This window comes from Pipistrellus hanaki (genome assembly GCF_964339955.1).
Source record: "Pipistrellus hanaki genome assembly, chromosome: 16".
NCBI classification, from domain to species: Eukaryota; Metazoa; Chordata; class Mammalia; order Chiroptera; family Vespertilionidae; genus Pipistrellus; species Pipistrellus hanaki.
Genome location: NC_140518.1, coordinates 1,119,982 through 1,134,064, shown reverse-complemented (window position 1 = coordinate 1,134,064; position 14,083 = coordinate 1,119,982). Strand labels below are relative to the sequence as shown.

Here is a 14,083-nt window from a genome sequence, read left to right as displayed (position 1 = left end):
CCCGCTCCGTGTGGCCCTCACCCGCTCCGTGGGCCCTCACCCGCTCCGTGGGCCCTCACCCGCTCCGTGGGCCCTTCACCCGCTCCGTGGGCCCTTCACCCGCTCCGTGGGCCCTCACCCGCTCCGTGTGGCCCTCACCTGTTCCGTGGGCCCTCACCCGCTCCGTGGGCCCTCACCCGCTCCGTGGGCTCTTCACCCGCTCCGTGGGCCCTTCACCCACTCCGTGGGCCCTCACCCGCTCCGTGGGCCCTTCACCCACTCCGTGGGCCCTCACCCGCTCCGTGGGCCCTCACCCGCTCCGTGGGCCCTTCACCCACTCCGTGGGCCCTCACCCGATCCGTGGGCCCTCACCCGCTCGCTCTGTGGGGCCCCTGCCCTGGCAGCACCAGGTTAGCCCTTCTGTCCCAGACCTGTCACCTAACTAGCCGCTCTCTCCACCGAGTCTGACGAGCCTCTCCATTTCCTGTTTCTGGAGCCCAGCTCCTACCCACCCCCAAACCCACCCCTCAGGCCTCCCACCTGCCCTGAGCTGGGTAACCCACCCCTCCAGCGCCTCGGGAACAACCCCAGTGCCGATCTCCCCTCCTTCTCTTCTGTGCATCCACGTCTGCTCCCAGGACCCACTGGTTGCATGGGCAGAGCCTGCCCAGGGGGTGCCCCCCTCCTGCCATGCCTCTCAGAGTAAAAGCTGCAAGTCCTGCCTGAATGCCCCTCCGGTGCCCTCTGACTTCCTCTTCTGCAGCCCCTCCCCCGCCCAATGGCCTCCTGGCCTTCTGGGGACACCCTGCTGGCTCTGACCCTGGGACGCCTGGACACACCTCCCCTCCCTCAGCCTTTGCTCTGCTGTCTCCTCCCCAGGCACCCGCCCCCACCCGCACTGAAGCAGCAGCCTGCGGCCAGCCGGTCTGTCCTGTGGCTTCGGGGAGATTTGCTCTCTGGGCCGCGGCTTGACCAGGTCCCTGGCGGTGTTTGATAGACAGCTGCTGTGGGACTCAGCGAAGTCCCATGAGCTTTGTGTTTTGTAAGCACACCGCTACATGTGCACCGTGTGTGAGTGTGTGTGCATAGTGGACATCCTCCAAGGATGTGCCCTGCGGTCGCTCCGTTTGGGCGGGTTTGTCAGGGGCGCAGGTTGCAGACTTGTGCTTGGGCTTGAGGCTGGGAGGGGGGGTGAGAAGAGAGCACGGGGGAGGGGGGTAGGGGGGAGAGGGCGGTGCTTCATGCTGTGCATTGTTTTCTATTGATTTGCTTCTGCGGCTGACCCCTGGGGAGAAGCTCTGAGTGACAGTCAGCCTTGGGGGCCCCTGAGGGTCAGAGATCAGTGGCCCTAGGTGGTCAGTGAGTGTCCACTCCCTCCTTGATTCCTCGCTGTCCAGATGCCCGGTCATGGCATGGCTGAGCGCCTGGGGTCCCAGTGGGACTCTGCCCGCAGGGCTCCCCACCCCTCATCAGGAGAATGTCTACCCGGGGGGACCTTGGGACGGCAGGGCCCCAGGGTGTCAGAGACTCAACAAAATAGAAGCAAACCCTGCCTGGCCCGCGTGGCTCGGGCTGAGCATCGACCTATGAACCTGGTCGCAGTTCAGTTCCCAGTCAGGCATGTGCAGGACAATTTACAGGAAGGCAAGCAGGTGTTTGCTGGGGCTGCAGAGATGTTGAGACCCGGACAGGACGAGGTGCAGGCCCTGCTGGCTACACACACACACACACACACACACACACACACACACACACCGGCCAAGCCGCTGTGAATGCCTCCATGGCCTGGACCAGGCCCTCTAAGTCCCTGTTGGCGGTCCAGGGGGAGGAAGAAGCCGCCTGGGTCTTTGGTTCCGAAAGTTAATCGGCCTAAAATAACGCTCAGGGCAGAGACATCCTTGGGGGGTCCAGACCCTGCTCTCTCCAGCCAGCCCTGGGCCCCACAGGGCACCGCCACTCCCGCAGAGCCCTCGCCTAACCCTCTTCCTCCGAGCACAGTGGCCTTTTATTTTTTTAAACAATTTTTATATTTTTATTGATGTCAGAGAGGAAGGGAGAGGGAGAGGGAGAGGGAGAGGGAGAAGGAGAGGGAGAGAGAGAGAGAGAGAGGGAAACATCAATGATGAGAGATAATCATGGATCAGCTGCCTCCTGCACTCCCCTCAATGAGGATTAATCCTGCAACCAGGGCAAGTGCCCTGACCAGGAATTGAACCCTGACCTCCTGGTTCATAGGTCAATGCTCAACCACTTAGCCACGCTGTCCGGGCACCATTGACTTTTTTTGCAGGGTGACTCTGGGCGGGATGTGTGTGTGTGTGTGTGTGTGTGTGTGAGTGTGTGTCTCCCCTGCTGTTGGGAGTGGCAAGTGCTGGTCCTGGGCAGTCCGCGGGGGCACACAGTAGAGCCAGATGCATGCGCCTGGCTCCACTGGCCTCTGAGCACCCATCCCTCAGGCCAGGGCTCAGGACCACAACCCAGGAAACACACAGACTTCCTGACTGCTGGCTCCTGGCTATTCACCCCCCCCCCCACCCCCCCCCGCCCCCGGCCTGGCTGTTCACAGAATAGAAAGTGAAAGCAAGAGAGAGAGCTGCGGTGGGTGGTGGGGTGGTGGCTGGGACCTGCCAGGACCCCGGGGTCTGGGGTGGGGAGGAGGGGGGTGCGCACAGAAGGGGAATGTGGGGCAGAGTCTCAGGCCACCCCGAGCTGGGGGGAGGGCGGACTCTGCCAGGCGTGATGTTGGGCTGCTCTCAGCGGAGAGCTTCGAATGCCAGTGAGTCAGCATTTGGTGGGCAGGGAGTTAGCGGGGCCTCTCCCCTACCCCGGGCACTCAGGTGGGACTTCCAGGGGGACCTGCAGTGCTGGAAGGTTATGGGGGACGGTGAAGCTCTGAAATACATTTCATTCTTCTTTTAAATATGTTTTTTATATTGATTTGAGAGAAACATCAATTGGCTGACTCCTGCACGCCCCCTGCTGGGGATCAAGCCCACAACCAGGCATGTGCCCTGACCAGGAATCCCACAGGCAACCTCTTGGTGCCTGGTCGACACTCAACCACTGAGCCACACTGGCCGCGTTTTATTTTTCTTATCTGCATTTTCTACATTTTCTTAACACTGCAGGAGGGGGGACACTGGGCCCTGAGCCGGCTGCCGTGGAGGGGGGAAGGGGAAGGGGGTCAGGCTGTCCTGGGACGCCCACATGTGTTCCCCTGACGTCGGGCCCGAGGACAGCAGCCGTAGGGCGGAAGGTGCCCCGACCCCCAGGTTCCTTGGCTGATCCAATAAGTAAAGCGACAGAAGTCAGGTTAGCGAAGCAAACCGCATGGGAGAGCAGGAACCCTCCTCCCGTGGGCCCGGCACAGGCCACCCGAGAGCTCTGTCCCCAGCGGACACAGGGTGCGGGGGGGCTCGGCGACCCGGAAGGCCTGCGGGCGGCCGTCATGCCGCCTGCGCGGGGCCTGCAGCTCTGGTCATTGCTCCCGGAGAGGAGGTCCCTCCTCCTCCTGTGCCCTGCGGGCCCCTTACCAACGCAGGTTCCCCGCACGGCACTGTCCCCCAGAGAGGCCTGCCCTCTGCCCTCAGGGCGCCCGGGCCGCTGACCGCCTGGCTCAGTGAACAGAGCGTCGGCCTGTGGACCGAAGGGTTCCGGGTTGGATAACAGTCAAGGGCAAGTACCTTGTTGCAGGCTACTCCCACTCCCTCCCCCTGCCCTCTCCCCAACTCCCCTGGTCCAGGCCCTGGTCGGGGTACGTGCAGGAGGAACCCATCGATGTTCTCTCACATCAGTGTTTCTCTCTCCTTCCCTCTCTCTTCCACACTCTCCAAAATCAATGGAAGATCCTCGGGTGAGGATTAAAAAACACACACACAAACATTCCAGAGGGTGACGGCTCTTCCCTTCCCTTCCTTTCCCTTCCCTGCCTTGTAGATTCCGAGAACGACCTGAAGGCGACCTCGGTCACCGAAGGGGAGAAGGCGAGTGGACAGGAGCTGAAGGACGGGGCCCCCCAGGTGACCTCGGTCCCCGAGGAGGAGGAGGAGGAGGAGAGCGGACAGGAGCTGGAGGAGGAAGGTGACCCCCAGACGACCTCGGTCCCCGAGGGGGAGAAGGCGAGCGGACAGGAGCTGGAGGAGGAAGGTGACCCCCAGACCTCGGTCCCCGAGGGGGAGAAGGCGAGCAGACAGGAGCTGGAGCTGGACGGGGCCCCCCAGGTGACCTCGGTCCCCGAGGAGGAGAAGGAGAGCGGACAGGAGCTGGAGGAGGACGGGGGTCCCCCCTCATCGCTGGGCTCCAGTGACCCGCAGGCAGAGCTGGCCCAGCCCAGCCCCCAGGCCTGGAAGAGCCAAAAAGTGAGTGCTGGCCCGGGCGTCCAGGCTCTGCTGCCGGTGCCACTTCCCGGTTGGTTCCCCAGCTGTTGGTCACGGTGCCCCACGGTGCCAGCCCCGGAGCTGCCCACTGCAGCCCCGCCCATCGCCCCGCAGGCTGGGTGGCAGAGCTCTGGCCTCCACCTGCCGTTTCCTCCCACCGGCCCCGGGCTGGCAGCTGTGCTCCGCCCCTGGGTGCCCGCCCCCTCTGTCCTCTTGCATTGATGGTGCTGACCCCAGTGCCTCCATGCTGCGGGGCAGGGCGGCTCCGGGACAGAGTGGCTCCAGAGCAGGGCGGCTCCGGGGCAGGGTGGGCGCTGGGGAAATACCTGGGAGACAATTGCCTCCCAACAAGCCTCAGAGCCGAGGGCTCCTGGTCCGGGACAGGTTCGGGGAGGCCGGGGGCCACGTCTACCGCCGGCCCAGGGCAGGCTTCCTGTCTGGCCCTCGGTGGGTGCTCCTGGTGGCTGGGGGGGACCCGCTGCAGGAGGCCGTGTTGGGGTCCATGTGTGTGAGTGGGGTGTGGGGGTGTATATGTGAGTAGAGGTGTGCATATGTTGTGTATGTATGTGCTGTGTGTGTGTGGGGGGGTTGTTTTGGGGATGTGTGTGTTTGTGTGAGAGTGTGTGGTGTATATACATGGATAGATGTGGGCAGCCATGTGCAGCCGTGTATAGACCTTTGTAGCTGCATGCAGCTGTGTGCAGCCATGTACAGACCTGTGTAGCCCTGTGCAGCTGTTTATAGCGTGCACAACTGTAGCCATGTGATATGTGCACAGTGTGCAGCTGTGTTCAGCCTCATAACCACCCCCACCCCAGATCTAGAGAACATTCTAGCCCTGCGGCACGAACACCGCTCAGCTGTGGGGTCTCCCGGCTGCCCCAGCTCCCCCGACGTCCACACTTGTGGCCACTGTCCGGGCGTGGCCCCGCCGGGGTGTGCGCTCCCACTGTGCGCATTTCTGGCTCCCGTGGGAAGTGGCCACATTCAGAATGGTCAAATGAAGACCACGCTGGTTAGGAAACATACGTGTGTACACATCATGAGGATCGTGTACATACAAAACGTACACATAGCAACCATACTAAAACTTGGTTTTGGTCAGGGAAGGTTTGGGTTTCCGCTCCCAGGCCTGCGCACTCCCCACAGCTGTGTGCTGAGAACCACCTGCTTCCGCCGGGCCTGCGGGCTCCGGGAGCAGGGACAGGAGGAAGGGGGGCAGGTCAGAGGCGGCGAGCTCGGACCGCCGGCCCCCGGGGAGGAAGCGCGGGGCCTTCCTTCCCAGCGGCGGCCTCGGTGCAGGCACACTGGGCGCCTGTGTGCCAGGGATCGTTCTGGGTCCGGACACGGCCGCGAGCAGAGCACACAGACTTCCGTTCTAGAGGGGCCAGGAAGCAAGCACACGGGCATGTCGTGCTTGTGAGTGTGCGCGTGCCAGTGTGTGCATGCGAGTGGGTGTGCACATGTGAGTGTGTGCGTGCGAGTGCGTGCGAGTGCGTGCCTGCGCCCGTGGTGGCATAAAGCAGTGGCAGTTGGGAAGCCTGGAAATGCCCTCAGGTTGCCCGGGCAGATGTGCAGAAGCTGCTCGGGTTCTCGGAGGGTTCCAGGAGCAGACCCAGAGCAACCACCCCACCCCATGCACAGATGCACCCGTGTTCTCCCCTCCCCCGAACCCAGGTGACCGGCCTTTGGGGTCACGGGTCACTGGTCCGAAGGGACTGCTCAGCCCTCGGCCCGGAGCCTTGGCCCCGTAGGGTCCTGTCACCCGTGCTTCCCTAGCTGGGGACTCCGCCGGGGCAGGGCCTCTGGGGCAGGGCCTCCTGGGTGTGCCCGGCACTGGGGGCAGGGCGCCTGCCTGCTCCCCAGCCCCAGCCTCGCCTCCGTTTCCGTTTTCTGCCCGTCGTGCGCTCCCCACCAGCGTGAGTGAGTCCAGCAGCGCGCACCTGCTCCCAGGAGGCCCCATGAGGTAGTCGGCTGCTCTTAGGCCCACTGTCCCCCACTCTGTCCGCTACCTCCCTCCTCTTGTGTCAGCGTCATTCTTCCCAAGATAAAGAGATGGCAGGTGCCCGGCCGGCACGGCTCTGTGGCTGAGCGTCGACCTATGACGGTTCGATTCCAGTCAGGGCTGTGGGCTCCATCCCCAGTGGGGCGTGCTGGAGGCAGCTGGTCCATGATTCTCTTTCATCATGGATGTTTCTATCTCTCCCTCTCCCTTCCTCTCTGACATCAATACAGATCTATGTTTATATTTACGTTCTGGGTTTTAAAAAAAGAGACGGCAGTTCCCTCGGGTGTCAGGTGCTGGTGGAACTGAGCTTAGCTCGTGAGCAGCTGACTGGAGCTGGAGGGGAGGCGGATGGGTGTCACGAGCACCTGAGGAGTGAACCCGTGTCTCTGTGTCTAGAGCAAGAGGAAGAAACAGAAGAAAAAGAACAAAAAGGTGCCCGTGTCGAAGGGGCCGGAGTCCCTGTGCGCCCCCCCCTCCGTGCCTTGTCATCTCGAATCGCCTGCGGATGTTGGGGTCCAGGACGCGGCTCTGCCCCAGAGCCCTGCTCAGCAGGGTGGGGCCCCCAGCCAGCCGCCACCTGGAGGGTGTCCGCAGGGCCAGGCAGGAGAGTCTCCAGGCAGCGCAGCACCCCAGGACCAGACCGCAGGAGGTGCCCCCCCAGGAGGGAAGGACCCAGAGGGGCCCGGGGTCCCCCCCTCTGCCAGTAGGAAGGAGGGCGCTGCCCAGGAGCTCCCGCCGCCCGCGCCACAGGGGGACCCCTCGGAGCCCAGGAATGAGCCGCCCGCCATGGGGCAGCAGGCCGCGCCCCCCGCCTCAGGGGTGAGTTGTGGGGAGGTGAGGACCAGTGGCCTGCTGAGGCCTTGGCGCCTGGCCGAGGTCGCCTCCTGGTCTGGGCGGGCATCCTCCTCTGGGGCTTGCTCCTGGGAATGGGGCTGAGGGAGAAGCTGCCCTGTGCCCCGGGTCCTCGACCCCCGTCCCTGAGCCCCCGGCCCCGCCTCCCAGCCCCCGGCCCCGCCACCCAGCCCCCGGCCCAGTCACCCAGCCCCCGGCCCCGCCTCCCAGCCCCCGGCCCAGTCACCCAGCCCCCGGCCCCGCCTCCCAGCCCCCGGCCCCGCCACCCAGCCCCCGGCCCAGTCACCCAGCCCCCGGCCCCGCCTCCCAGCCCCCGGCCCAGTCACCCAGCCCCCGGCCCCGCCTCCCAGCCCCCGGCCCCGCCACCCAGCCCCCGGCCCAGTCACCCAGCCCCCGGCCCCGCCTCCCAGCCCCCGGCCCCGCCTCCCAGCCCCCGGCCCCGCCTCCCAGCCCCCGGCCCCGCCTCCCAGCCCCCGGCCCCGCCTCCCAGCCCCCGGCCCAGTCACCCAGCCCCCGGCCCCGCCTCCCAGCCCCCGGCCCAGTCACCCAGCCCCCGGCCCCGCCTCCCAGCCCCGGTCCTGTCACCCAGCTGGAGGTGATGCTGACCCTCACACCGTGGAGTCATCTCCCTGTCTGTGAGGCCCTCCTGGCAAGTCTTTATTTCTTCCAGGCGACTGACGTGGCGGCCGAGCTGGTGAAGCCAGGGGAGGGGGCTGAGGCCCCGGGGGAGACGCAGAAACAGAAGCCGCCCGGCGCCCCTGCCTCTCCTCCTGCCTCCCCGGAGCACGGCCAGGTGAGGGGCTTGTTCTGGGGGCGCGGCGGGCCGTCTGTCCATCAGCCGCTCCGTGTGGCCGGTCCTGCCACCCCCTCTTCCATTCGGTTACCACCCCTAGGTGCTGGCTGGAGCCGGAGTGCCCGCTAGGCCTCGGGGCTCTCTCTAGAGGAGAGAGGCCGCGGGGAAGTGGGTGAGGGCTGAGGGCAGCTGGTGCCGCCCAGGGGCCATGGCCCAGAAGGCCTTGCCCATGAGGGTTTCTGTGATCGCCTGGATGTGGCGGGAGGCAGGCTCCGGGGAGATGGGGGCGGGGTCCCCAGCAGAGGGAATGGCAGGGGCAGGGCCCGAGGGACCAGCAGGACGCCGGAGCCCCGAGCGATGGGGGAGAGGCCGAGGTGGGGCGCCAGACCATCGCGGGCAACCTTGGCGGCTGGAGTTCACGGTGGGGGTTGGCGACTTGTCTCAGGAAGCTGAACCCAAAGGCCAGGCTGCCATTTCTGGGGAGAAAGCCAAGCCGGGAGACCGGAAGAAGCCTGACCGGGGCCACAGGGGCGACGCGGCTGCCCTGAAGGGCAAGGGGGGCCAGAAGGAGCTGGAAGCTGACACTCTGGAGGTTCCGAGCAGGTAGGGTACTGGGTGCAGAGGTGCCCGCCCCAGGGAGGCAGGCCCAGTGCTCACCTGCCCACAGAGGCTCCCCAGGCTCCGGGCAGGCGGCGGAGTGCCCGGGGGCCGGAGGCAGCGGCCTCAGGACTCAGGAGGGAGGCTGTGATGTCCGAGTGGTACCCCCCCACCCCCAGCGCTTCCGGGGCAGATTGTCCCTTCTGTGCCCACTCCCCCTGCGGAGGGTGGCGAGAGAACCCCCGCAGGCGGTACGTCTCAAGTGTCGATGCACTTGAGTTTTGCTGGGTGCATGTTAATGCGGGTGAAGATATACGGTTACATGTGTGCACCCATGTGCCTGTTTGCGCACATGTGAGTATGTCTTTTTGCATAAGTGTGTTTGTGTGTGCATGTGCACATTTTGTGCATGTGTGTGCACAGCATGTGAGTAAGTGCATGTTTTTATGCATAAGCATGTGTGCATGCTTTGTGTGCATGTTTATGTGTGTGCACGCGTGCTTTGCGTGTACGTGGCTCGGTAAGACAGTGGGTGTAACGGTGCTTCCTGACGGCTCTCCAGCAGCCCCCTGAGCCCCGAGGAGGGTGTCACGGTGTTCTTCCACGCCATCCTCTCGAAGGACTTCAACTTCGACCCCGGCCAGCACCAGCTGTTCATCCGGGGTGGTGAGGAGCTGGGGACGCCGAAGTGGCACCACAACGTGTGCGAGCTGCACGTCACCAAGTGAGTGTCCTGGGCCTGTGCAGCCAGGCGGCCTGTGTCGGTCTTCGAGGCGCCTACGAGCAGAGCTGGTGGGCTCGTTTGGAAAAGGAGAGTTTCCAGCAGCTCTTCCCCTCGGCGCGCTCGCCCTGCGCCCCAGGCCCGGGTGCCCGCCAGTCCCGTCGGGGCACCAGCCGGCGTGCGGGCGCAGCTCTCGCCCTGCACTCCACACCGAGTTGCAGAAGAACTAAGATTCCGGGCGTGTCCCCTCTGTTCTCAGAACCCTGGGCTCGCACGGGGCCCTCGTCGAAGGCAGCACCGTACTGCCCAAGCGGCTGCTGGACCGGCCTGTGGCCTACAAGTACGTGGTGGTGAAGGGCACCGAGTCCCCTGTGTACGAGTTCATCTACAAGCGGCCGGACAGGGAGGGCAAGCACGTCAACCGCTCCCTGCACCTGCGCTCGGCGCTGCTGGGCTCCGGAGGTGGGTCCCGGGCGGCCGCAGGCGGCAGGCCTCCGCGGGCAGGGGCTCCGGCCCGGCGGGTCCTCTCTGCTCGGCGGGCCCCACCTGCGCCCTGCAGGGCGTACCAGCCTGGGGTGGAAGCCAGTTTCCATCTGTGCAGCCTGAGCGCGCACTGAGGAGAGGAAACCAGGGGGGGATTTGTCGTGAAGGGAGGAGAGGGGAGGAGAGGGGAGGAGAGGGGCTGGACACAGAGGCACAGGAGTGGGGCAGGAGGGGCAGGAGGGGCAGGAGGGGGCGGGCCCTTCTGGGAGATGTCCAGGCGCTGCGAGTGAGCAGGGGGAGGAGCGTGGGGAGCCCCGCCCACTGCCCCCCTGTGTGGTCGGGCCACTCTGCTTGCTCTTCATTTCTTAGTCTCCGTTTTGTCTTCTTCTTCTTTCTTTTTAAAATACATTTTTATTGATTTCAGAGAGGGCGGAGAGAAACAACGATGAGAGAGAACCATTGCCCGGCTGCCTCCTGCCCGCCCCCCACAGGGACTAAGTGCCCTGACCGGGAGTGGAACCGAGAGCTCCTGGTTCATAGGCCGATGCTCCACCCCACACCACGCCGGCGGACCATTCTCCTGTTTATCTTTACCTTTCTCCCATGTTCCTCTTTGCTGTGTTTATACTCGCCACATGCCGTCCAGTGCGTGTGTCTGCGTGAGTGCGTGGTGTGGCGGTCAGCCCGGGGCCGAGGACTCTGTCTGCTTTGTCGCCTGGACCGTCCTTCGTAGGGTGGGTGGGGGCAGCTGGATGCCCGTAGGCTGGTGAGTGACGCAGTTCCAGGATAAAAGGGTTACCCCCGAGCGGGCGTTTCCCTAGGGGCTCGGCTGCCAGGTCTGTGAGCCACCAAGCTTGCCAGGGCACGCCCTGTGGGGCCAGGCCTGGACGGCGTGGCCTCCGTCTCGCCTCCCCCGTGTGGCCTGTCCCCCACCCAGCCGGCTCCTCACGGGCCAGCCCCGGTCGCTTGCCTGCGAGGGGCACCTCCCTGGAGCGACGCCCTGCCCACCTGCCAGCCCTCTGCCGCCCTCCCTCCCCGCTGAGCTCACTCCGGGCCTGCCCTCCCCTAGACTGGCATCAGTATGATGACATCATTTGCAAGCGGGCCACCGGGAAGCTCCAGGCGATCTGGGATCACCTCACGAAGCACTTCAGGGACGAGATGAAGAAGAACGTCCAAGGGAAGCAGCTGGCGACCTCCATCATGCTGGGCCGCGTGCTCAGCGTCCTGCAGACCTGGAGCGCCGTCAACCTGCGCAGCTTCTTCACGCAGTTCCGCCAGCTCCACTCCGTGCTCAGCGAGCCCACGGTCTTCGAGGAGCAGGAGAAGGCCTGGACCGACTTGAACTACTCACAGGAGCAGGTACGGGCACCCCTCCTCCATCTTCCGCAGCAGCGGCACCCACCGCCTCGTGGCCAGGGGACCCTGGGACGCAGCGGGCAGGTGCAGGTGGGCGGGAGGCCGGGGTCCTTCAGCCCCTTTTCTGGGAATGCCTCCTCTTGGGAATCCTTTGCTCTTCCCATTGTCTTCCTCCTGGCCCCACACACCCACCTGCCCCCATTCTCACCACTGGCCCCACCCCCACCACTGGCCCCACCCACCTGCCCCCATCCTCACCACTGGCCCCACCCCCACCACTGGCCCCACCCCCACCACTGGCCCCAACCACCTGCCCCCATCCTCACCACTGGCCCCACCCCCACCACAGGCCCCACCCACCTGCCCCCATCCTCACCACTGGCCCCACCCCCACCACAGGCCCCACCCACCTGCCCCCATCCTCACCACTGGCCCCACCCCCACCACAGGCCCCACCCACCTGCCCCCATCCTCACCACTGGCCCCACCCCTAACACTGGTGCCTCCCCGACCACAGGCCCCACCCTTGGAGTAGACAGGGGTGGGGCCCTCCCTCCTGCCTCTCCCCCAGCTCTGTGGTGGGGCCTGGGCAGTTCTGAGTCACACCTGGGCCACACCTGAGATGACACTGAACCACTGTAAGCACCAGGCCTCCCGGAAAGCCCCTCCCCCGTGCCGGGGTCTCCGATCCCATTATCGGGGGCGGCTCCCGGAAACCCAGAGCAGTTGCGCCCCGAGGGGGCCTGCTCGGATCACGGAGCTGTCCCTGCCCCTCGGGCCTTGGGCTCTGCGGGTGAGGTGGGCTCTGCGGGTGAGATGGGGCAGCTCGGATGGCCTCGGCCCCACGGCCCTGTCCGTTTCCCCTGCGGCAGGTGCGGGCGCACCTGTGGGAGTGTTTGCAAGAGCACATAAAGCCGTTCCTGGAGAGGAGCGAGGACGCTCTGCCCGAGGACCTGCCCGTGAGGAGGAAGCTGAGGATGGGCCTGGTCGCCCTGCACGTGGCCGAGGAGCTGAAGCGCCGCCTCTCAAAGGACCACCTGGGCTCCCTGTGCAGCCTCCTGTGCGCCAGCGCCAGCGCCAGCTCCCCCCGCGACCTCCTGGACGACCTCAGCCTCATCTTTGAAACGTCTCCGAGGTAGTGTGTGTGTGTGTGTGTGTGTGTGAGTGTGCGAGTGTGTGTGAATGTGTGTGAGAGCGTGCGAATGAGTGTGTGTGTAAGAGTGTGGAAGTGTGTGTGAATGTGGTTGAGTGTGCGAGTGTGAGTGTGTGTGTGTGTGAGTGTGTGTGAATGTGTGGGTGAGTGTGCGAGTGTGAGTGTGTGTGTGAGTGTGTGAGTGTGCTAGTGTGTGTGAATGTGTGTGAGTGTGCGAATGAGTGTGTGTGTGTGTGTGTGTGTGTGTGTGTGAGTGTGGGAATGAGTGTGTATGTGTGTGAGTGAGTGTGAGTGTATGTGTGTGAATGTGTGTGAGTGTGTGTGTGTGAATTATAATTTTATAACCACTTAAAAAAGCACGTTTGTATTGATTTCAGGGAGAAAGGGAGAGGGGGAGAGATAGAGATATCAATGAGAGAGAATCATGGATCGGCTGCCTCCTGCATGCCCCCCACTGGGGATGGAGCCCACAACCCAACCTGTGTCCTGACCGGGAAACGAACTGTGACTTCCTGGTTCAGAGGTGGATGCTCAACCACTGAGCAACACTGGCTAAGCCCCTTCCCGTTTAAAAACTTGCTTTATATTTAGACTGGCACCAGACGCCTGGGCCCAGGTGGGATCACTCAGCTGCCAGAGCCTCTGCCGTCAGGAAGGTGGAACTGGCACTATCGGGAGTTTGCTGGGTGCCCAAGGCATTAGGGGTGACACTGAGGGTGCCCTCTCTCCCGTGGGACCCGTGCCCAGACACTCCGCTCAGCCACTCCCAGTGGCCTGCCCGCCCGGGGCGCACGCTGGCCTTTCCCGGGGCGTCAGGCAGCAGGGCCTCTGTTGTTGGCAGGTGGCGAGGCTCCCTGCTGGACCTGTGCCGCAGGAGCATGGAGCTGGCGGTGAGCTCCTGGGTGGGCACCCTGCCGGTGCTCCACCTCTGCGCCGGGCCCCCCGCACGGCAGCCCGGGACTCAGACCGAGGACGTCTGGGCGGCCCTGGAAGGAATCCCCTTCTCGGAGTTTCGGTGGAAAAGGGAGCACGAGTAAGTTGTGGGCGCCCCTCCCCCGTGTGGTCTCGGTGCACCTCCCTGGCACGTGGCCCCGCTTCTGGGACGCAGCCTCCGGGGTGCGGAGCGGCTGCTCAGAGGAGCGGGGAAGCGGTCTGCAGGGGAGATGGCGGACCCCGTTTAAGCGCAGACATTGAGTTGAAGTCAAAGAAAACGCAAAGGCAGACCAAAGCCCCGATGGCGCTGCCTTTTGTCCGAGAAACTGCACCCCCATCTGAGGGGCTCCGGCCCTGGGCTTATGGGGAGTGAATAGTGACCAGGGGAGTGGGCTCCTGGCTGCGATTGGGCCCCGTTGAAACGGGAGTGTGTGTCGCCGTGGGGTGCAGGCCCCTGGCTGTGCAGGGCCGGGCGGTCAGGAGGACCAGGTGTCGGTAGGAAACGGAACGTTATTCAGTCCCGAGAGAGAGGCCGCCTGCCAACGGCCGCAGCCCGGAGGAGACCGAGGGCGTGACGCCGGGTTGAAGAGTCAGACCGAGAGGGACAAAGGCTGTGTGATCTCACCCACCTGTGGAATCTAAAAACGCCGGAGAGAAACGGAGAGAATCTGGTTACGGGGGCTGGGTGGGGGAGGGGCGGGTGTTGGTCAGAGGCACAGACCTCCAGCTGGAAGGCGTCCCGGGAGCTGCACAGGGGGACGCGACAGTGGGGCTGCGTTACATCAGGGAGTGGATCTCAGATGTGCTCGCCACCGAGAGGGAATGAGGA

The 14,083-nt window shown here is 64.7% G+C and overlaps 1 protein-coding gene across 5 annotated transcripts in view; it reads left to right on the top strand.

Moving 5' to 3' along the window:
• Window positions 1–14,083, top strand: part of RNF213 (ring finger protein 213) — a 72,191-nt gene that overhangs the window by 1,012 nt on the left and 57,096 nt on the right. For 3 of the 5 annotated variants that reach the window (XM_084861866.1, XM_084861865.1, XM_084861864.1), the window contains exons 2-11: window positions 3,916–4,337; window positions 6,760–7,182; window positions 7,886–8,008; window positions 8,454–8,611; window positions 8,785–8,856; window positions 9,171–9,329; window positions 9,586–9,788; window positions 10,879–11,171; window positions 12,041–12,303; window positions 13,163–13,354. In XM_084861866.1, coding sequence (XP_084717992.1) covers window positions 3,916–4,337; window positions 6,760–7,182; window positions 7,886–8,008; window positions 8,454–8,611; window positions 8,785–8,856; window positions 9,171–9,329; window positions 9,586–9,788; window positions 10,879–11,171; window positions 12,041–12,303; window positions 13,163–13,354 — 2,308 coding nt within the window. Of the gene's footprint in view, window positions 1–3,915; window positions 4,338–6,759; window positions 7,183–7,885; window positions 8,009–8,453; window positions 8,612–8,784; window positions 8,857–9,167; window positions 9,330–9,585; window positions 9,789–10,878; window positions 11,172–12,040; window positions 12,304–13,162; window positions 13,355–14,083 lie in introns of all 5 variants that reach the window. The other 2 variants (XM_084861868.1, XM_084861867.1) reach the window with 2 other exon arrangements.